Here is a 24117-nt window from a genome sequence, read left to right on the forward strand (position 1 = left end):
ACGTAAATCGTGACGTAATATACAGTAAGTGAAGTTGAAGATACTGATTTCCCTTTTGTCTGTGGTGACTATTGACCATAGACAAAAAGTAAATAGAATGTGCATGCATTTTCCAATAAGATCTCAGACTTTATGGATAAAAAAACAAGTAAACTTAAAATAAGTAAACTTATTTTTTTTAATCCATAAAGTTTGAGATCGTATATTAAAATAGGCACGTGCGTTATAGTTATGTCTGTAAAGCTCCAAAAAGTTCACTTTGAATCGTTCATCTCTAATCTAGCATTGATTTTCTATGTCTATTCTTTGTGTGAGTCGTCGCCATTTTGTTCCAGGCTCCAGTGCTGCGCAGCAAGGAACCCGGCGGACGTGTTGTTCTCTTGTAGTGGGACAAACATTTTAACCTTTTTTGTAATACTGGTAACTAACTCGCTTTATTAAATCATTGTTTTGTCTTGATGTCATTGCATTACTATTTGAGGGTAGATCGTTACTTGGAAGCGAGGTGTAAAACGTCCGAGTTAGCTAGCTAATGTTAGCAACAACGAGTTAGCTCGAGCCTCGTCGCTATCAACCAGGCCACAGAGTTTGGCTAGGCCAAGAAGTATAATATTAGTTGCTAGCATCGAGGCCTTGTAACCAGAGTCTATACATAGCTGGTAACTAGCGTAAGTTTGTTGAATACAATTACCACCCAGTTCATTTTGCCAATGACATAACGGTGACTGAGTTTAACGTTAGCTAGCTAAGGACGGTTAGACATTTAATTTGCAATAACGTACCTAAAATAGTGACTGTTTCTATTGTTTAGTTAACTGTAACTAGTTAACGTTAGCCAGGTAACTTGGCTTTGGAGTTTATTCAGCCATTATTTGATCATGGAGTCTTATGTCAGGGAACCCTGAATGTGAATAACAATTTACATAATACACACGCCAATATAAATACAACCAGAACGATTTGTTTCTAGTTACCTTAGCTAACGTTAATTATTTTGTATTTTGATGTGGGGCAAAAGTTACAAACGCGTGTATCGTAATTTGGAACGTTCTTTTTCTAAATCAGTCCTATATAACATGAGTAACGTTAGCTATCTAAATGTTGCAATGCATTTTGTGTTTTCAGTAACTACCACGTATGAAGATGAAAATCGCATTCGCCCAGTAATTCTGGTAATTCGTCTTGCCAATATATTTAATGTTTTATAATTTTACGTTTTAAATAGTGTTTTTTAGCTGTTTAATTACCTAATTACATTATTCGAAATGTCTGTCCTGGATTGTACGATAACAGTGCGGTATGTTACTCATCGAAATTGCAAACCTACATCGAGGCTCTCCAAGTTAACAAGATGTTATGGGGGCCTCTGGACAGATGTGTCAAATGTTACAAACTACATACAGTTTAACATTTTATTATTCCAAATGAAATACATAAAATTGAAGCAATGGGTTGATATCCGAACATATCAAGTAGTATGAGCTGATTGAGCTCCCAATAATGGATTACACAATACCCAGTTGGGTAGTCTGTTATAGTCAAATTCAGTTTGACCCATGCTCTACAATGTTTCCCAACTCTTTTCCTCTAATATCTCCAACAGTACATATTTATGTTGTGGCCCTGGACAAGCACACCTGATATTACTTGTCAACTAATCATCCAGCCATTGCTAAGTTGGAACAGATGTTTTTGTCAGGGGCTACACCAAAAAAGTGTGCTGTTGGGGATACTCCAGGACCGGAGTTGGGAAACTGTTTAATCATACAATTGTGGATGGTGTTGGCACATCCTTGTCATGTTATACCTTTTCTCTCTTGATGTTGTTAAACTTTGGTGAGAAACTGCAGTTCAGATACTGTGTTTGTGTGGAAGTCTTTCTCTGTCCTGTACTCTAACCAATTTCTATTCAGTTCTCCAGGGGAGTGTTTTTGTTTTATTTAAATCTAGGTAAAGAAGCAGCTTCTTGTCCGTTCCTGAAGATCTTTGGATGTGGGATAGAGTTCATTATAAAGAAAGTAGATTCCCAGAAGATTTTATGCAAAATTCCCACCACTTTTTTTTCCACTCCAAACTTTTTGCCTGCCGGAATCCCTAGAAGCCCCACCCTTACTTATATTTTTCTACAGCATCCTTTATGCCATCAAGTTTAAGAAGAAGTTGAAGATTTTTCTTCCCCCCCCTCTCTTCACCCCATTTTTTTCTCTTTCAAAACCTCTCCTTTTTTCCTCTGGCTGTCTTTTTGGATTCGCTTCTATCTCACATTATTCCCCCCCATTAACAAAAAATAATCTACAAAAGAATGGACGTTCTTGCACCATCCATCTGTAATGCTTAGCAGTCTGGCTGGAAGGAGTCATAAGGGAGGTCATAGGACGACGAGTGTCTCTGGACAATCCCTTTTTCCTTTTATCTCACGGATCAAGTGTTCCTTCAGGACCTTTGTTGCCACGGAGACACCCTATCAGAAGTGTGTGAGGAAAGGAGGAATCTTCTTAGCCACTACAGGTGAGTTTAGCCCCACAACCCTTTCAAGCAGAGTTTAGTTTCTCTGCAACTTCTACTCTGGGTCATATTTCTGTCGTGGACATTTGAGTAAATGAGTGATACAAAATATATTGAAAGCAGGTGCTTCTACACAGGCGTGGTTCCTGAATGAATTAAGCAATTAGCATCACATCATGGTTAGGGCCAGTTGTCCATTATTTTGGCTACCGTGGCTAGAAGAAAAGAGCTGTGACTTTGAAAGGGGGTCTCACAGGAGCGTAGGGTTTAAAGGGTGTGGTTGTGTCAGTCACCAGATCCCACCCCAATTTTTTTACTTTTATTTTTTTAACCAGGCAGGCCAGTTGAGAACAAGTTCTCATTTACAACTGCGACCTGGCCAAGATAAAGAAAGGGGTGCGACAAAAACAACAGCACAGAGTTACACATGGGATAAACAAATGTACAGTCAATAACACAATGGGGGGAAGACACAATGAAAAATCTATATACAGTGTGTGCAAATGTAGTAAGATTAGGGAGGTAAGGCAATAAATAAGCCGTAGTGGTGAAGTAATTACAATTTAGCATTAACACTGGAGTGATAGATGTGCATATGATGATGTGCAAGTCGAGATACTCGGGTGCAAAAATAAATACCAATTTGGGGAATGACGTAGTTGGGTGGGCTATTTACAGATTGGCTGTGTACAGGTACAGTGATCTGTAAGCTGCTCTGACAGCTGATACTTGAATTTAGTGAGGGAGATATCAGTCTCCAGCTCCAGTGATTTTTGCAATTTGTTCCAGTCATTGGCAGCAGAGAACTGTAAGGTAAGAATGAGTTTAAGTGTTTTAGGGAGCATTTGACAGTGATGCGGGGTGGTTGTTTGACCGCGGACCCATTACAGACGCAGGCAACGAGGCAGTGATCGCTGAGATCCTGGTTGAAGACGGCAGAGGTGTATTTTAAGGGCGGGTTGGTCAGGACGATATCTATGAGGGTGCTCGTGTTTATGGTTTTGGGGTTGTACCTGGTAGGTTCCTTGATCATTTGTGGGAGATTGGGAGCATCTAGCTTAGATTGTAGGACGGCTGGGATGTTAAGCATATCCCAGTTTAGGTCACCTGACAGTACGAACTCTGAAGATAAATAAGGGGCAATCAATTCGCGTATGGAGTCCAGGGCACAACTGGGGCTTAGGGGGGTCTATAGCAAGCGGCAACAGTGAGAGACTTATTTCTGGAAAGGTGGATTTTGAGAAGTAGAAGCTCAAACTGTTTGGGCACAGACCTGGATAGAGCCTGCAGAGTTTTGTCAATCTCTGCAGTAGATTGCAACCCTGCCCCCTTTAGCAGTTCTATCTTGGTGGTAAATGTTGTAGTTGGGGATGTAGACTACAGAATTTGATGGCCTTCCTAGGCCAGGATTCAGACACGGCTAGCACATCAGGGTTGGCGGAGTGTGCTAAAGCAGTGAATAAAACAAACTTAGGGAGGAGGCTTCTGATAACATGATTTTACGGTTACAGAAGTCAACAAAAGATAGTCCCTGGGGGAATAGGTGTGGTACTGGGGTCTGCAGGGCCTGAGTTAACCTCTATATCACCAGAGGAGGAGTAGGATGAGGGTACAGCTAAAGGCTGTAAGAACTGGTCATCTAGTGCGTTGGGAACAGAGAATAAAAGGAGCAGATTTCTGGGTTTAAGTGAACGCACAATGGATTATGATTATTGTAGTTAATTACCATGTTTTCTGAGCTAAACTATGTAGAATGTTGGCCTACTGGAAACTACAACTCCCTTCTACATCGCATAGTTCAGGCTTCATCTGATTTATCTTGACAAGAACTGCCCATTGAGCTCACAGGAAGAAAAAGATGTAACGAAGTGGAATTCAAATAATTGAACCGATGTCAGTCAATTTGTGCTTTAAAAAAAAGTTTGGTTAATCTCTCAGCACTAACCACCATCAACAAAACACCAAATGATGGAATTCCTTGTGGGAGAGTGGCATTTTATCCCTCCAGTAGAGTTCCAGACACTTGTAGAATCTATGCCAAGTAGCATTGATGCTGTTCCGGCGGCTCGTGGTGGACCAACACCCTATTAATATAGGCACACTTATGTTGGTGTTTCCTTTATTTAGTCAGTTACCTGTATGTCACCATAGTCCTCAAAGAAATTCAAATTCAACTCTGTGGAGTTCTGTTGCCACCACAGTGAAGCAATTAAGTCCACTAATGGCAGAGAAATGACCATGGCTTCTGTTTCACTGTTGCCAGCCTAGGGAGAGTCCTGTTGGCCCTGAAGAGAACATCCCTGACCCGGACGTGAATCCAGTCCACCATCCTGAACATGACTAACCATGGAGATGACTGCTATTTCTTTTACTACTCCAACTGCGCTAAGGTATGGGTCATAAAGAGAAACTAGCACTGTAGCATTTTCTGTGTTGCTATGTTTGTGGTGTAAATGCAGCTCTCAGAAGTAAGTATTAACATGGTTGTGTTTTTGTCTCCTGGTGCAGGGTGACAGTTGCCCCTTCAGACACTGTGAAGCCGCAATGGGCAGTGAAGTCGTTTGCAGCCTGTGGCAGGAGAGCCGCTGTTTCCGACAGGTCTGCAAGTTCCGCCACATGGAGATCAAGGTTAGGATAGTGCTCTCTTTTTCAGTAGACCATTTTTGCTCATTCTTGCCTCAATTTTGTCAAACAAACCAAACATGTATTTCAGGAATATCCCCTTAAAGCTTTGCATACTCAAGGCTGTGTTTGTCTTGAGTTGCCATTACGGAAGTGTAGAGAAATACTCTCTCTTAACCTGGGTCAGGGGTTGTGTGCCTCTGGACTTGTCGGGGGGACATTTAAATCTTTTTTGGGGTCTCCTCGCAGTAATATCATATTCCCTAGTTTTTCACCTGGCCATTTTGAGGCAATCGGTCATAGCTGTTTCGGGATGAATTTCACTTTGTTTTTTAAAGTGAGCTTTGATAAAGACTCATATGTTGCAAGACATTATGCTATATTTTCTGACCTGCTCTCTTCCCCTCTTACAGAAAAACAGGAAGGAGATTGCTTGTTACTGGGAGAACCAGCCTGCTGGCTGCCAGAAGCCGCACTGTGCCTTCCACCACGAGAAACCACGCTTAATAGACGGCCAATACGTACCGCCCAACAAAAGTGAGTAGTCGTTCTGAAGAGGCCAATCCTGACCAAGCCACCATTAGCTTACTGATCTTTATCTCCTTAGCATCGCATGGCTCATAAACACATTATTGACATGATTGTGTATCAGCAGATAAATTATGATTGAGATGAATAACATTTGGATTCACTTATGAACCTATTCTTCACCAGAACCAGAGTTTATCCATAGTTTCTGAGCTTGATTGTCTTGTCACTCAGGTTCAGCCCTGAAAGAAGAGGAGGAGCCTCATGAGGATTCTTTGCCTCCTGTCCCCATCCCCAGCCCAGCCAATCCCCAGCTCCGTGGGGTCATTAAGGCTGAGACTCAGGAGAACGTTCCCAGCCCCACTCACCCGCCTGTGGTTATTAACCCGGCAGATGACGAAGATGAGGATGAAGATGGTGAGAAACGTCAAGTTTATTTAAAGTGCAATTTACAAAGGTCACAACACACTTTACCACTAGAAAGGAAGAGCAAACAATGTAGAAAGAAACAATAAAAAGCAATATAAAATTTGAACAGCATGTAGTCCGTAGGGCAAGAAGGAACTCGGCAATGGAAAGATAGACAGCGCAGTCACAGAAAGGAGCTCTTAAAGGGGCAGTTGCGCAGAGACAGTGGAGCAGACCTTTAAGGTGATTAAAGTGCTAGGTGAAAATGATATGGATATTTTTGGGTACAGTACAATAGTATTTTTCCAGAATAATTTGAGAAATACCATATAAAAAGGTATTTGTGTGTGTGTGTGCATGCAGATCAGTTGTCAGAGGGGGAGGACAGCAGGTCTGGCTCAGACGGATCCAGAGTGGTCTCTCCCAGGAAGATGGCCGTGAGCTCCACCTCAGGTAAGAAGAGGACAAAGACACAGAATAGATTAACATCTTAAACAATGCCTGTTTTAACACAGATTTAGATTGAAACGCTACAAGGGAAGGCTCAAACTTCAGTTGACGTCTTTGCTTTTCAGTGCTTCATTGACAAAAGTGTTGTAATTGAAAGACCTTCGAATGGAACAATCCCTTTAAAAGACATCCGCCAGCTATTTTTATTTTTACTGTTGAAAAGCGATATCCAAGTATAAATTCATAAAAGTACACATACTAAGGTGTCATAAAAATGTTGTGTAAAGTAGTATTTTTTGTTAACTTCAAAGAGTTGGGCATTCAACGAGTTGTTCTGGTGGGAATCCGGTATGTCATTGGCCTCCCCCTTAAGGGCTCCCAAGTGGCGCAACGGTCTAAGGCACTGCATCTCAGTGCTCGAGGCATCACTACAAATCCTGGTTCGATTCCAGGATGTATCACAACCGGCCATGATTGGGAGTCTCAAAGTGAGGTGCACAATTGGCCCTGCGACGTTAGGGTTTGGCCGGGATAGGCCGTCATTGTAAATAAGAATTTGTTCTTAACTGACTTGCCTAAGTTAAATAATAAAAAGAAAAACAATTAAGGAGCAATAGAACAAGAGGAAAGGCCCATCCCAACACTTGTTCTATGTCATGACATACAGTGCCTTCAAAGTATTCATACCCCTTGATTTATTCCACATTTTTTTACAGCCTGAATTCAAAATCGATTAACTTCTTGCGTCGAGCAATCCCGGATCCGGGATCCTATTTATAGCCTCAAGCTCATTAGCATAACGCAACGTTAACTATTCATGAAAATCGCAAATGAAATAAATATATTTGCTCTCAAGCTTAGACTTTTGTTAACAACACTCATCTCAGATTTTCAAAATATGCTTTTCAACCATAGCTAAACATGCATTTGTGTAAGAGTATTGATAGCTAGCATAGCTATAAACCTAGAATTCAGCCAGCAACATTTTCACAAAAACAAGAAAAGCATTCAAATAAAATCATTGACCTTTGAATAACTTCAGATGTTTTCAATGAGGAGACTCTGTTAGATAGCAAATGTTCAGTTTTTCAAAAAATATTATTTGTGTAGGACAAATCGCTCCATTTTGTTCACGTTTGGCTATGAAAAAAACCTGTATCCAGTTATAGCCTCAAGCTCATTAGCATAACATAACGTTAACTATTTATGAAAATCGCAAATGAAGTGAAATAAATATGCTCTCTCTCAAGCTTAGCCTTTTCTTAACACACTGTCATCTCAGATTTTCGAAATATGCTTTTGAACCATAGCAAAACAAGCATTTGTGTAGGAGTATTGATAGCTAGCATAGCATTTAGCGTAGCATTTAGCGGGCAACATTTGCACAAAAACCAGAAAAGGATTCAAATAAAATCATTTACCTTTGAAGAACATCGGATGTTTTCAATGAGGAGACTCTGTTACATAGCAAATGTTCAGTTTTTCCTGAAAGATTCTTTGTGTAGGAGAAATCGCTCCGTTTTGTACATTACATTTGGGTACCAAAAAAAAAATTCAGTCATCAAAACGGCAAACTGTTTTCCAAATTAACTCCATAATATCGACTGAAACACGGCAAACGCTGTTTAGAATCAATCCAAGGTGTTTTCACATATCTCTTCATTGATATATCGTTCGTGGAAGTCTTTCTCCTCTGAATCCCTTGGAAAAAGACTTGCAGCTGAAGATGACGCACCAATTTCGACGGAGGACACCGGGCGGACACCTGGCAAATGTAGTCTCTTATGGTCAATCTTCCAATGATATGCCTACAAATACGTCAATGCTGCAGACACCTTGGGGAAACGATAGATCGGGCAGGCTCATTCCTTGCGCATTCACAGCCATATAAGGAGACAATGAAAAACAGAGCCTCAAATCCTGCTCATTGCATGTTTGAAGTTTCATCTTGGTTTCGCCTGTAGCATCAGTTCTGGGGCACTCACAGACAATATCTTTGCAGTTTTGGAAACGTCAGTGTTTTCTTTCCAAAGCTGTCAATTATATGCATAGTCGAGCATCTTTTTGTGACAAAATATTGCGCTTAAAACGGGCACGTTTTTTTATCCAATAATGAAATAGCGCCCCCATAGATGTAAGAGGTTAAATAGATTCTCACCCATCTACTCACAATACGCCATATTTGTTTGCAAATGCATTGAAAATAAAATACAGATCTCATTTACATAAGTATTCACACCCCTGAGTCAGTACTTTGTAGAAGCACATTTGGCAGCGATAAGAGTTTTTCTGGGCAAGTCTAAGAGATTTCCACGCCCAGATTGTGCAACATTTACCCATTTTATTATTTTCAAAATTCTTCAAGTTGATTTATTACTCGATAACAAGTTTCAGGCCTTGCCATAGATTCAGGTAGGTTTAAGGCAAAACTGTAACTTGGCCAGTCAGGAACATTCACTGTCTTGGTAAGCAACTACAGTGTAGATTTGGCTTTGTGTTTCAAGTTATTGTCCTGGTGAAAGGTGAATTAATCTCCCAGTGTCTGGTGGAAAGCAGACAGGATCAGTTTTTCCTTTAGGATTATGCCTATGCTTAGCTCCATTCCGTTTATTTTTTATCCTGAAACTCCACAGTCCTTAACGATTAAAAGCATACCCATAACAAGATGCCGCCAAAAACTATGCTTGAAAATATGGAGAGTGGTACTGTTTTGTATTGGGTTTGCCCCAAACATAACATGGTGTATTCAGGACAAGTGAATTGCTTTGCCATTTCTTTTGCAGTATTATGTTAGTACCTTGTAAACAGGATGCATGTTTTTTTTTGTCTATACAGGCTTCCTTTTCACTCTGTCAATTAGGTTAGAATTGTGGAGTAACTTCAATGTTGTTCCATCCTTAGTTTACTGTGATAGGGGAAAACTTACTGTTTGTCACCATTGGCCTCATGGTGAAATCCCTGAGTGGATTTCTTCCTCTCCAACAACTGTTTGCAAGGCACCTCCCTGGTGTTTGGTTGAATCTGTGTTTGAAATTCACTGCTCGACTGAGGAACCTTAAAGATAATTCTATGTGGGGTACAGAGATGAGGTAGTCATTTAAAAACCATGTTAAATGCTATTATTGCACACAGACCATGCAACTTCTTATGTAACTCGTTAAGCACATTTTTACTCCTTAACTTATTTAGGCTTCCCATAACAAAGGGGTTGTATATTTAATGACTCAAGACCAATCAGCTTTATTTAAATCGTGTACTTCTTTTAATGAAAACATAAGTCCACTTTGACATTACTGGGTGTTACGTAAGAAGTTGCATGGACTCACTCACTGTCAATAATAGGGTTTAACATGGTTTTAGAATGACCTCATCTCTATTGGTCTTAAATTAATTTCCAGGTAGACTACTTAGTTGTATTTTCTCACGTGTTTCACTTTCTTACAGCTCATAAAACACAGACCAACACTTTACATGTTGCGTTTTATATATTTATTCAGTTGGCCATGAAGAGCCACATGAACACACTTGGTTCGCACAAGGTGCTTAAATTACTTAAATTTGGCGCTCTGAAATTAAGTACTGGAATACCTTAAATCACATTTTCTCAAGTTAGTTAGTACTTGAATTAAAATGAGAGAACAGAATTGTTTATGAAAAATATTGGTCTTGCAAAATAATTTCCAGGCAGACTGCAGATGGGTTTTTTTTAACGTGTTTTGCTCTGGTTGCCAGGCGAACGCGCTCATTCCACCAACACTGCCACTCAGTCAGTTCTGCACCTGGCTGGCTAAGTGCCTCCAAATGTCACATCGATTGCTAAAACGCCGGGCAAATGTAGATTCAGTCGTAGAATGAGTATACAACTGGCAAATAGTTGCTTATATTTAAGTCCAATTTCAATGTAGTTCTAGGGCTCTGGCTATTAGCTACAGTGGGGCAAAAAAGTATTTAGTCAGCCAATTGTGCAAGTTCTCCTGCTTGAAAAGATGAGGCCTGTAATTTTGATCATAGGTGCACTTCAACTTATGACAGACAAAATGAGGGGAAAAAAATCCAGAATAACATTGTAGGATTTTTAATTAATTTATTTGCAAATTATGGTGGAAAATAAGTATTTGGTCAATAAAAGTTTCTCAATACTTTTTGATATACCCTTTGTTGGCAATGAGAGGTCAAACGTTTTCTGTAAGTCTGGAGACTGGCTAGGCTACCCCAGGACCTTGAAATGCTTCTTACGAAGCCACTCCTTCGTTGCCCGAGCGGTGGGTTTGGGATCATTGTCATGCTGAAAGACCCAGCCACGTTTCATCTTCAATGCCCTTGCTGATGGAAGGAGATTTTCACTCAATCTCACGATTCATGGCCCCATTCATTCTTTCCTTTACACGGATCAGTCGTCCTGGTCCCTTTGCAGAAAGACAGCCCCAAAGCATGATGTTTCCATCCCCATGATTCACAGTAGGTATGGTGTTCTTTGGATGCAACTCGGCATTCTTTGTCCTCCAAACATGACGAGTTGAGTTTTTACCAAAAAGTTATATTTTGGTTTTATCTGACCATATGACATTCTCTCAATCTTCTTCTGGATCATCCAAATGCTCTTGCAAACTTCAGACGGGCCTGGACATGTACTGGCTTATGCAGGGGGACACGTCTGGCACTGCAGGATTTGAGTCCCTGGCAGTGTAGTGTGTTACTGATGGTAGGCTTTGTTACTTTGGTCCCAGCTCTCTGTAGATCATTCACTATGTCCCCCCGTGTGGTTCTGGGATTTTTTGCTCACCGTTCTTGTGATCATTTTGACCCCCCGGGGTGAGATCTTGCGTGGAGCCCCAGATCGAGGGAGATTATCAGTGGTCTTGTATGTCTTCCATTTCCTTATAATTGCTCCCACAGTTGATTTTTTTCAAACCAAGCTGCTTACCTATTGCAGATTGTCTTCCCAGCCTGGTGCAGGTCTACAATTTTGTTTCTGGTGTCCTTTGACAGCTCTTTGGTCTTGGCCATAGTGGAGTTTGGAGTCTTGACTGTTTTAGGTTGTGGACAGGTGTCTTTTATACTGATAAGTTCAAACAGGTGCCATTAATACAGGTAACGAGTGGAGGACAAGAGGAGCCTCTTAAAGAAGTTGTTACAGGTCTGTGAGAGCCAGGAATCTTGCATGCAGGTGACCAAATACTTATTTTCCACCATAATTTGCAAATAAATAAATTAAAAATCCTACAATGTGATTTTCTCGATTTTTCTTTGCTCATTTTGTCTGTCATAGTTGAAGTGTACCTATGATAAATTACAGGCCTCACTCATCTTTTGAAGTAGGAGAACTTGCACAATTGGTGGCGGACTAAATACTTTTTTGCCCCACTGTAGGTAGCTAGCTTGCTAGAAGGATGAAGTTAGAAGCTAACGTTGAATGGAGCCTGACCTCGGCAGCAGCATTTGACTGAAATTAAGCTAGTTATAATCAAAAGATGGGTTACTGTAAGTTCTCATAACAATTTATTTTATTTTATAGAGATTAGTTAGAGACAGTGGTGAGTGAGGCTGCAAATAGAGGACCCATTAAAGCAAGCCAGGGAAGTACAGGGGTTCCCAAACCTGCGGTCCAGGACCCATTTGGGGTCCCCTAAAATTTAAATAGGGTCCCCTGATAGATTCTCTAATCTTATCAAACACATGAATAACTTGTTTTTCTTCAAATGGGTATAGAATACATTTTAGAGTCAACTAAGGGCATTTTACACTGTCAGAGTTCATGTCATGTGTTGGGAAAGCCCGTGGGACCTAAAATTGTGAAATAAAGAACATTTTAAATTTAAATAAAGACAATTTAATATTATGTACACTGAACAAAAATAAACAAAACATGCAACCATTTCAAAGATTTTTGAAAGACTTACAATCCATAAGGAAATCAGTCAACATCAGTACTGACTTACCACTTACGCTATGTCGTGAAACACGTATTATTGAGAAGGTTTAAGGTAATGAATAGTCAGTTATTTTTGAGGCTGTGGAGATGTACTGTTGTCTGGTGGTGACTTGAAACAATTGCATATAGAATATATTACATTGATGCTTGAATTATTAGTGCTTCAAAAATCCCACCCGCCCTTCTCTGCGGCACCAAAGCTGCCAGTCGGAAGCAAGATGCTATTAACCTCTCTGGGATCGTTCGAGATGCTAGCGTCCCACCTCGCCAACAGCCAGTGAAATTGCAGGGCGACAAATTCAAAACAACAGAAATCTCATAATTAAAATTCCTCAACCATACAAGTATTTTACACCATTTTAAAGATACTTCTCGTTAATCCAACCACAGTGTCCGATTTCAAAAAGGTTTTCGGCAAAAGCAGAACATGTCATTGTTAGGTCAGCAACTAGTCACAGACAGCATTCAGCCATTTTCCAACCAAAGAGAGGTGTCTCACAAAGCAGAAATAGATCAAATGAATCACTAACCTTTGACGATCTTCATCAGATGAATCCCAGGACTCAATGTTACACAATACATTTGTTTTGTTCGATCAAGTTCATATTTATATCCAAAAACCTCTTTACATTGGCGCCATGTTCAGAAATGCCTCAAACATCCTTAGAAATGCAGAGAGACATGTCAAATAACAGAAATACTCATCATAATCTTTGATGAAAGATACATATTTTACATAGAATTAAAGAGACTTGTTCTTAATGCAAGCGCTGTGTCAGATTTCAAAAAAGCTTTATGGTAAAAGCACAATATTCAATAATCTGCGAACCACGTTCAGCCACAAAAGCAAGCCATACAGTTACCCGCCAAATTGTGGAGTCAACAAAAGTCATAAATAGCATTATAAATCTTCTTACCTTTGCTGATCTTCGTCGGAAGGAACTCCCAGGTCTCCCACAAGAAATGTTCATTTTGTTTGATTACGTCCATATTTGTCAATTCCTCAGTTTTGTTTGCGTTTAGTTCACTATTCCAAAGGCACAATGCGCGAGCGCAAAATCCAGACAGTCAAGAGTTCCATTAGTTTGTAGATGTTTACAATCAATCCTTAGGGTCTTTTTTATAATACATCTTCAATAATATTCCAAGCGGACAGTAGTGTATTCATTAGAGGAAAAAGAAGGAACGCGCAGTAAACGACTGATTGGCCACAGCCTAGTCCACTTGTTGATACAGCTCTTATTTGACATCCTTCCACAATAGAAGCCTCAATCAACTTGCTAAAGACCTGACATCTGCTGGAAGCCTTGGGAAGTGCAATCTGGCCTCAGACACAGCATATTAGATAGGCAATCACTTAAATGAAACTACAAACCTCAGATTTCCCACTTTCTGTTTGGAGTTGTCTCAGGTTTTCTCCTGCCATGTGAGTTGTTATACTCAGACATCATTCAAACAGTTTTAGAAACTTCAATGTTTTCTATCCAATACTACTAATATGCATATTAGCATCTGGGACAGAGTAGCAGGCAGTTTTACTCTGGGCACCTTATTCATCCAAGCTACTCAATACTACCCCCCTGTCACCAAGAAGTTAAGTAGTATCTTCCCAAATGCCCAATTATAAAGTCATCATTAAGCTGGAATTGTCTAGTAATGCAAATAGGAAGTGTGTTCACCGGTGGACCGGCGGTCCCAATTCTCTTATCAGTGCTAACACTCATATGTATTAAATAAGTGGTGAAACAATGTATTATTGAGTAGAACTTGCAAGGTAGTGATGAATACGAAGTTCATTTTTTCACGAGGTTGTAGCTATATACTGCCATCTGGTGGCGACTAGAAACAATTGCAAAATATTAACTATTACAAAGTTCTCATTTACAACTGCGACCTGGCCAAATAAGTGGTCTTTGAAAATAAATATTACTACTTTAAAAAGTACTTAAGTCCTTGATTTTGACTTGCCACTGTTTGTACGAACCCTGAATGAATCTATTTTAAATTCAGGATGTAAGACAACAAAATGTGGGAAAAGTCAAGGGGTGTGAATACTTTCTGAAGGCACTGTACCTGGACCACATATTGAGGTGTTCCTTTTGTTAAGTAAATCAGGTGTTAAGAGGTGAAAAGGAGACTGGAGACTCTGAAAGGAGACTGTGACCCCATGTTCTTTGAGCGGCCCTTATGACTCTGATTGGCTAACAGTGTTTCTTTGGCACAGATGATTCGCTGGACTTTGGTGTCAGAACCTTGGAGGAGATCAGACTGAGGAAAGCGCTGAAAGCCAGTATGAGGAGAGCTGGTGAGTTCATCCTTCCTCTTACCTCCAATACATTTACTATTGCCTTTTGTGTTATTATGCTGTAAATGATGAGGTGTGAGTTTATCAACTGTACTTTGTCAGGTTATCCAGTTCCTGGCCAGGGCTCAGATCAGCGGAACAATGGTGCCAGCGGAGAGAAGGAGAACATGAGATCCTTCATCCGGCCATCTCTCTTTACAGCCAAGGATGGTAAGAATCATTGAACACTGATCTAACTGAGCCTTGTTTATAGATTAACACAAGATCCCAGATTGTATGTTGTTGAAGTGAATCGCACAATTCCATATGAACACACACTTGTTGCCCCCTCAGACACTGTGGTCTTTGGTGAAGAGACCGTGAGACGCAATGTTGCGGACAGGCTTGGGAAGAGAATAATAGTCAAAGGTGAATGTTTTCAATTATCTTGTTTATCTATAAAATGTAAGGAAGTCAATGGTAGCCTCGAGGTTAGTGTCGGGCCAGTAACCAAAATGTTGCTGGTTCAAATACCGGAGCCGACAAGGTGAAAAATCTGTCGCTGTGCCCCTGAGCAAGGCACTTAACCTCAATTGATGCTGGCTGTGACCCCAGTTGGGATATGCAAAAAAACATGACATATTTGTCAAGACTAAGTGGAAAAATGTAAGCACCCCCAAATAATAATAATAATTGTTAGAGGTAGATGTACAGTGTTAAATTAACTACAAAATTACACTCGTTATTGGAGGTACCATTGGTCACCAACACTAAGCTTCCATGATCTCTGACCTTTTAGAAGTTCCTGCCGGGGGTGACCTGCCAATGAAACGCTGTCTGGCCGAGCGCCTCGGGAGGAAAATGGACGAGGGTGAAACGGACCTGCCGCCTCAGAAAGGTATGCGAAGGGAAATGACAATCAAATATCCCCAATGGATTGATTTACCTCAGACTATCAGGGATACTAGTTCTTCATTTAGAAAATAGAATTGAAATGGCATGTTAGCCTTTGTTCTTTGTTCGCTGCAGAAAACATTTAGACATTTTTGCCAATGGAAAACTAAAATGAGCGTTTATTGGACAGGTATTAGTGGTCCCTCCCGGTTTGTCTTCTGTGCCTGATGAAAATGACCCTGGTTGTACTAATTGAGTTACAATAAGATGGAACTGGGTTGAACCAGGCTATGGCTCATCACATGACCAAGTGAAACCAGTGAGGGTGGCACACTGCATGCTCGAATGGAACGGTAATCTGTGCCAGTCTGTCATATTGTTCAGAAACAACTCTTTCCTATAAAACATGTTAGACTTTTCTAACTATACTGAATAAAAATAAACACAACATGCAACAATTTCTAAGATTTTACTGAGTTAGTTCATAGAAGGAAATCAGTCAGTTAAAAATAAATTAGGCCCTAATTTATTGATTTCACATGACTGCAATGGAAGCGGCCTTGGAGGGCACAAAGACAGAAATATAAGATTAAATAAGATTTTTGTGCATTAGCATTTCTGGGATCTTTTATTGCAGCTTATGACACATGGGACCAACACTTTACATGTTGTGTTTATTTTTGTTCAGTCTGGTTTTCATTTGGTAGGCAGATAGTGTTTTAAACAAAAGCAATCACTTGCGTGTGAAAACAGAATCCTATTCATTACTCCACGTGCTTAAAGGTGAACTGCACCTGCTGATTTGGCCTCGTTTTTTGACTTGCTCCTATAGAAATGCTAGGGGCCATGACAGAAGCCAACCATGAGTTGGCTTGGGGGTATCGTTTGATGTGTCTTTGCCACCACCAAGTCACACCGATCTGTCAGAACCTTGCCTTCAGCTGTTTCCTCCCACTCAATCACAACAAACAAACTTCCTGCAGGTTGAGTTCAATAACTACAAGCAGATGTATGGGGAAATGCCGGCGGAAGCTTTGAATAGTCTATTACCAATGGCAGAGATAGTATATGTTTGTGCATCAGATACCACCTATGTTAAAGTTGAAGTCTGAACAGGTCAGACTAAACCTACCTAACACAGTGTTCAGGCTGGTTCCACTGGGCTAGGTTATGCCCTGGACCAGAGTATGTGAGCGGAGCTGGAGCAGAGCGTGCCCAATTTGACTGGAGAGTTCCAGTAGTGCTCACTTCAGGAGCTCAGGGCATGCCCGCCCCAGTATGTATTTGTAGGCTACTTGTGTGCTGCTATAGCTACTGGCATGGAGTTTGCTAAATATTTTCATAAAGGAAGTGATTAAATATACAGGTACTAAGTCAAGGTGAGGACCAAAAGCAAGAGAGGGAGTGTGGTGATGTAGTGTCCACAACTAAAAAAATCATTGTGCAATCTGAAAAGACCCAAATCCCAAAAGCATACTAAAGAGTGTACTACATGTTAACAGAAAGTAACAAGGTGTTTTGCTAGCTGTGTCATTGTAGAAAAGTATTTATAAATAAAACATCTGATCTCTTGCATTCATTTTCATTCTATTATCTATACAAAAGGCTATTCTGGATTTTGGCTCATTAGGCCTGACATCACCTCTTTTCAAGGAGCTTTCTGATTTGCCTAAAAACCTTTAAGCCTACCTATACATTTATGTATTTATTTTTTAAACAACTCTGCATCCCTGCCCAGCCTGGCAAGAGTGGCCAGAAGGATTTCTAGCATCCCCAGTAGCTCTGCAACTGCGGAGATGGTATTTTTCACTGCTTGCCTGTTCTCCCATGAGCCTGAAACCACAGACTGGCTAAACGTGTTTCTAAAAGTGAATTCAAATGCACTGAAGACTGAGGCTTTTTGTTTATTTAATTCTAAGTAAATCACAGCCTATATGCAATTTATTCACTATAATGATTTAATACAAGAAAATATTGTATTAGCCATAGCTGCATTCAATTAATTTTTGTGCCCTGGCTTACTGTTTAGTATAAATTCCACAAATTTAAAGTTGCATAGAAATATGATGACATTGCTGAAGTGGGCAAATAGTTAGTAGGAAACAACTTTGCCATGTCAAATTTACTTGAGAGAAATGGCAATGTTGCCATTATATGACTAAGTTTGTCAAAATAGTTAGCGATGCTTCAAATCAGGACAGCGGAGTCAATCACCACCTTCCGGAGACACCTGAAACCCCACCTCTTCAAGGAATACCTAGGATAGGATAAGTAATCCTTCTCACCCCCCCCCCCCCCCTTATATGATTTAGATGCACTATTGTAAAGTGGCTGTTCCACTGGATGTCAGAAGGTGAATTCACCAATTTGTAAGTCGCTCTGGATAAGAGCGTCTGCTAAATGACTTAAATGTAAATCAAATTTTATTGATGTTAGCTAGCTGTAATACTGTGGTCCCCTCAATCTTAGTTAGCTGGCTGAATTTATAGTGCATCTAAAGTTAATCTGGCAACATCACAATCATGACAAAGGTTTTTCTACTAGCTTTGTCAGCATGCCAGGCTAGATAAGTCTAGCATTGAGGTGAGTAGCTACCAGAACTGTTGTTGAATCCAATGAGCTGTTATAGCATCAGCTAGCCTAGCATGCTGAGAATGTAATGAAGGTCTAGTCTGTTTCTGGCTAGGTAGCTAGCTAGGTAACGTCAGCTATGCTAGCAATGATAATGATTGTCAAAATATACATGACCAGCAGTATGGTCTAGCTAGCATTATACTCACCATCATTGGGGACCAACAAGCTTCAACCACTTATTCCGCGCGGTATGGTACTAGGGTCCTTCAGCAGGGCATGCAAACTGGAGCGCCATAGTCAATCTGTATAGGGCTATTCATTCTCAAACGGCAGTGATCCTTTTAACTTGCTAGGGGCGATGAAACAGAGTCCCATTCAATGAAGGTAGGTGAAGGGGCGATTTGTATGTGGAGCTTGGCAAAGGGGGCCATGAATTGTTGACGTAATTGTAATTCAAACCCAACCTTGCCTTTGTTTTAGGTGAGACTGACAAATCATCCCATTTACACTTTGTAGTCAATTTTGAGATGAGATTAAATGTTTGACTCGTATTGATGCCATTTTCAAAGGGATCAGTTGGTTTTTTTACTGGCAGTGGCCCTTCAACCTAGGTCACCTTTTGAAACGGGGCACCTGGGGTGTATTCATTATGCCAATTCTGTTGCAAAATGTTTTTTAAATGGAAGTAAAGTAAATAGGGAGGGACCTACCTGAATTTGTCCAACAAACTTGTTTTACTGTTTGGACTAATGATTACACCCCTGGCTCATACCTGGGAGGCAGCCGGCTTCCAAATTGAATGCAATCAACACTAACCAGGTTCACCTGGGGCATGCCCATGGCGTTAATTGAATCCCATCATTGGTTAAAGTCCCTGATTAGTGGTTAAGCAGAATCAGGTGTCTGTTCTGGAACAAAGGAATCCACGTTAGATTCCCTCTAGGACCATCTGTGCCACAGGAGATGCATAATTGTTAGAAAACTAAGTGAAAGTGTTGTTTAAAGAATTTGTCATTGATAATTTGAATTTATTTGATGTTTGTTTTTTAAACCCTTAGCTCTGAAACCTGTCAGGGATAGATTGGGATTACCTGTTGAACCCACTACTGCCTCTGAATCAGGTAAAATCATTAATTTAACCTCTCTCACAATTAGCAAATGTCTTTCAAAAAGTGCTTTGGGTGGCTCGTACAATCTTCATTAGAAATGGGTATCTTTTAACAGTATACAATTTATTTTGTTTGTAAATGTTGAATGAAATGTATTATTGTTTGAATTTTAATCTCTAACCTCTCCCTCAGCTGAGAGCAACAGTGAGAATACAGCACCGGAAATAATCCGCATCAAAACCCTGGAGGAAATCAGGGGGGAGAAGTTGGCCAAGTCCCAAGGACAAGCTCTGGGGGACCACCCTCTCCCTTCAACTCCTGATACAACCAGTACCAGCAAGGCCCCAAAGAGAGGCACCACTGGCAAACCTGCAGTCAGCCTCCACGTGAAGACCTTCTCGGAGATCCTCCACGCCAAGAGAAAGCTGGAGGAGGACCAGCAGCAAGGCCCCAGCCTCAGAAAGGCCAAGCAGGAGTCTATGGAAGCATCTCCAGGGAACTCCCAGGCCCAGGGACCCACTGAGCTAGCCATGCCCAGCCGGGGCGCAACTCCTGGAGGTGGAGTTAAGGTTAAGACCCTGGAGGAGATCCGCAGGGAGAAGGCAGCCAAGATGCAGGCCCGGGGACAGGAGGCGTCCAACGGAAAAATCCCAGGCTCAGCCTCTGGAGAGGGAGGCACCAAGAAGCCCCTGGGACTGCGCATCAACAAAGCAGCTTCTTCTGGTAAGGAGTTTATTATTGATTTGATATAAACCTTTTAGAATTGCTCATAGTAATTTACGTTGTAAGGTGGCTTGACCCAACTAGCTTCAGAGTCTTGTATAATTCTAATACATTCTTTTGTTGTCCTGACAGCTGCCAACACTACCACCCAGAAGACATCTGAGGTGACCGAGAAGAGGGAGTCTTCTGTTGCTACTGAGGTAAGAATTGTCCTTCTGTATGAATACTGTACATCCAAATATGTAGTTCTACTCAATCAGCTCTGTTAGTCACTGAATGTCACTATTCCTCTGGTCCTTAGGCGAGCCCTGTTAACGGTAGGAGTGATGCTGTGTCCGATGACAGTGTGAAGGTGAAGACCTTTGAGGAGATCATGCGTGAGAAGAGGCTCCGCAGGCAACAGCTGCAGGAAGAGCAGGCCTCGTCCACCAGCCAACCAGAGTGCTCTGCCGAGGCAGACTCTTTCCCAAAACAGGCCACAGGCCCCGCCCTCCAGCGGGAGAAGAGGGTGTGTGTGAGCACCCCTGCCGCCTCCTCTCCCCCCTCAATCACCCTGGAGGCACCTGCCCAGGCACCCAAAGCCCCCGTTCGCCAGCGCATCACCCTCAAACCCAAGGCTGCCTCTCCTTTGCCCTGTGCCACCTCCCCCCAGCAGGGGTCTCCACTGAGGCAGGCAGAGGCAGACTCCCCCTCACTCAGCCCCAGGAGTTCCAGCACTGCCCCAGGCAAGAGGAAGAGAGGCTCCCCAGGCGGTGCCAGTCCCCCAAAGCAGGCTGCCGCAGCAGCAGCCTCCCCTGGGCCCTCTGTGAAAGGTTCTCCGGTTGAGAAGGCTCAGGATGGAGCCCAGAAGAAGTCCCCTGAAGCTAAAGGTATATGCCTCCAGAGAGAAACCTCTCACAAGCTCTTTTCTACACTTATCGAGAAAGCCTATGCAAAGATCAACTCCAAAGTATTAGTCTGACATCCTGTGTGCTGTTGTTGCAGTGAGGCCTAAGCTGAACGTGAGGCCTTCTGTTATGAAGCTGGCTGCCCAGGTGAAACCAGGCCAGAAGAGAACATCAGCTAGATCTGCTGTCGCTGCAGTCAAACCCCTCAATAGCACCTATGCAGTGCAGGAGGAGCCATTGCAGGAACTGCCCTGCAAACGGAGAGAGGTACGTCTCAAAGCTCACTTTCAGGCTGGTCACTAGAAACACATGTCGATTTTGGATGTTTGAAAAGGTCCTGAGAACGTCAATATATATGCGGTCGTCAACGCTCACAACAAAATGCATATACATACATACATACACACACACACACACACACACACACACACACACACACACACACACTGGGCTCAAACTCACAACGTTCAGAACCAGAGTGCTCTGCTCAGACCACTGCACCTCAACAATTCAAAATTGTCCAGCAAGCAGGGAGAGTACTTGATTAATTTAGTTTTATGCTTTCCCTAAACCATAGCCCTAACCTTAACCACTCTGAATAAATACCTAAACTCCTTTGTTTCTGTTTTAAGCCTGTAACCATGTATAATTAACCCTGTAACCACGTTAAATTCATTGGTCAAAAGTAGCCGATTGTCCAATTTCGTCAAATTCCGAAGTGAAACAGATTAAGTTGCTCTCTCAGCATAGTAGGGGTTCCTTTTGTGATGTTATGGAGATGTACTTTGAACAACCACTGTTATTGTAACCTGTGTTAACTTTGTTCTCTCTCCAGGTGTCCTCTACTTCCTCCAGTGTGAAGGTGCAGATAAGCCCTGTGGTCTCCAGGAGACCCCCCACCATCCCGGGCCCTGGCCTCAGCTCCAGCCCCCTGAGAGAGGAGTTCCAGGCAGTCCCTGTCAACCAACACAGCCCGGCCATCACCACAGCAGCCCCAGAGACCTGCATAGTCCCACAGAGGTAACACTGGCAAACTGCTCTGCGGTTACAACTCACACGTATACTGTCATATGGTTAAACCTAGCATAAAGCCAAACATCAATGGCTAAATGAGCTTAAACTCTGTTCTCCTCTCTAGCTCTGTGGTGAATACACCCATCCAGCCCAAGCCCCGGCGGCCCAGCGTTGCGATGTCTCGCTCGGCCGCAACAGCCCCTTCCGCTAGCTCCTCAACCTCCGCCATGGACGAATTCGACGAGTTGATGAACGAGTTCACAGATGACCGTCTGGACGATGACTTGGAGCTGGATCCAGGCAAGGGAGAGGATGACTACCTGCTGGAGCTGTCTGAGATGATTGACAGCTAGACTGGCCTACCTGATACCCCGTACGTGACCCTTGACCAACACCTATGTTAATGTCACCTGATACCCTGTTCACGACCCCTGACCGACCCTTGACCTACAGTAACTCCTACATTCATCAACACCAATATAATTTCAAATGATCACCAGAACTAAACACCAGTTGAACGTCAACCTATTACCAGCGCAACTGGCTGGGTATCACCTATCACTGCCATAGAGGGTTGATTTGACAGATGTCTTCATTGATTTGGGGAGGATATATGTATTTGTTACTGATTCCCAACCACCACTGTCTATCAGCCCATGTCATCGGAGTAGACTAAGGTTGCTACAATATGTCAGAGGGGACTGGTGGGCTTATTTTATTTTTCTTCAATTAAAACACATTGTATTTTGTGTTTTAGGTGGTGTTTTTACTCTTTTTAATTCATGATTACCTTTTTTTTGTCCTGGAGAAACAATCCTTCATGTGTTTTAATTTCTGCCCCTTTTATTATTATTTGATTTACAGTGCTAGTGATATACTCGTAAGAATTCTATCTTTGTTCATTTTCCTTTTATGCCCTTTTCTTTGTCCCGAAAGAGAACATGAAAAAGCAACTGTTTCGTTGGAGAATTACATAAAAACAAAAAAAAATCTAACATCCTCAGGTAATTCCCCATCTTGCATTGTAAGGACAAAAGCATGTTTTGCCTGTCACCTATGGATGTTAAATCATTGTTGCAGAAAGAGTGAATTTGTGTACTGTGTATGCCTAGACTGCTTTAAATGGAGTAACAGTAACTACACATTCTACTGCACTTAAAATAGTTAACCTGCTTTGCCTCCTGTATCTGTCATGTCCCACATCTACTGACTCAAACTAATGTATAAAGTTTTTGTTCTCCTAGTTTTGGACTGATCACAGTAAATGTGGAACTGTTGGAACGGACTAAGTTGGATTTGAGGTTAATTGAATAAGCATGGATGGTATGAAATTAAGGTCTGTACCCTTTTTGGCTGTCAGTTAGCTTCTGTAAGACAAAACAGAAAAGCTAACTCACTGAAATATGTCAATTTTTAAAAAATACACCCACCATGTTCCTCTGTTTCTGCTCCGTGCATTTTTGGTCCAAAGAAATATGTTCGGACCACATTTTAACCTATCCAATTTATGACCATGACCCACTCAAAACAGTTGAATATGAAACATTACTCCTTTCACTGTTCAACATCCAGCCTGTTCGCTATTTAACTTCTGTTACAAATGTTTTTTTTTGCTCTTAATGTGAAAAGCAGCTTCTCAGGGAGTACTTATTTGCTGTCCGAGTTCGAACCTATTTGTACTGTTCATACACAATGTTATAATTCAATAGACAATTTCCATTTTTCTCTGCTAGCATGTGACATTTCGTTGTTTGAGTACCTCCTGTTCCATGTTGACTGTGATCAGATTATATATGCTGATCAGTTTTACGATCTGGAGTGAAGAGCCTGTTGTGTATCTGTACCTGCTTGGGCCTGTCCTGATATTCATGATCTAAATCTCTAAAGGGCGTTGAAACTAAATAAAAATGCTTTTATGAAGATGTGCTTTCATCCAGGCTGTTTATTCCAGATGTCCCACACATAGACATTCAAAGACATGTTGATCTTACTGAGAACGTGTTTCCTTTACAGCTACATTTGGAAAACTGAGTGCAGTGGAGGTCATGTTTCAGTTCATTATGTTGGTGGTTCTCAAACCTCTCCTTGGGGACACCCCAGACATTTCACAATTTTGTTGTAGCCCTGAACTAACTCAAGGGCTTGACTGATTGACTATTTGAATCTGGTGTGCTAGCTGTGGAATAG

General features: G+C 41.6%; 1 protein-coding gene across 5 annotated transcripts; it reads left to right on the forward strand.

Moving 5' to 3' along the window:
* Positions 1-325: 325 nt before the first annotated feature.
* zc3h11a (zinc finger CCCH-type containing 11A) lies at positions 326-23850 on the forward strand. 5 transcript variants are annotated; one of them, XM_064965831.1, is made up of 19 exons: positions 326-420; positions 1126-1172; positions 1914-2508; positions 4769-4895; positions 5014-5133; positions 5541-5664; positions 5890-6072; positions 6427-6516; positions 14670-14750; positions 14853-14960; positions 15084-15158; positions 15529-15627; positions 19256-19318; positions 19499-20029; positions 20162-20229; positions 20331-20898; positions 21014-21183; positions 21752-21936; positions 22055-23850. In XM_064965831.1, exons 4-19 carry the CDS (start codon positions 4842-4844, stop codon positions 22281-22283), a joined length of 2748 nt encoding a protein of 915 aa, XP_064821903.1. In that variant the 5' UTR covers positions 326-420; positions 1126-1172; positions 1914-2508; positions 4769-4841; the 3' UTR covers positions 22284-23850. The 5 variants fall into 5 exon arrangements, with proteins under 5 accessions (XP_064821903.1, XP_064821904.1, XP_064821906.1 ...); XM_064965832.1 differs by having other exon boundaries at positions 1951-2508; XM_064965834.1 differs by having other exon boundaries at positions 2438-2508.
* Positions 23851-24117: the final 267 nt, after the last annotated feature.

Source organism: Oncorhynchus masou, chromosome 5 (assembly GCF_036934945.1).
Source record: "Oncorhynchus masou masou isolate Uvic2021 chromosome 5, UVic_Omas_1.1, whole genome shotgun sequence".
Lineage (NCBI taxonomy): Eukaryota > Metazoa > Chordata > Actinopteri > Salmoniformes > Salmonidae > Oncorhynchus > Oncorhynchus masou.

Bases quoted from the DNA above. Each gene is read 5' to 3' on its own strand.
- zc3h11a (XM_064965831.1), top strand. From the start codon at position 4,842: ATGACTAACCATGGAGATGACTGCTATTTCTTTTACTACTCCAACTGC. The intron at 5,665-5,889 runs GTGAGTAGTCGT...CTTGTCACTCAG, and splicing joins ATACGTACCGCCCAACAAAA to GTTCAGCCCTGAAAGAAGAG. The intron at 14,961-15,083 runs GTAAGAATCATT...TTGCCCCCTCAG, and splicing joins TCTCTTTACAGCCAAGGATG to ACACTGTGGTCTTTGGTGAA.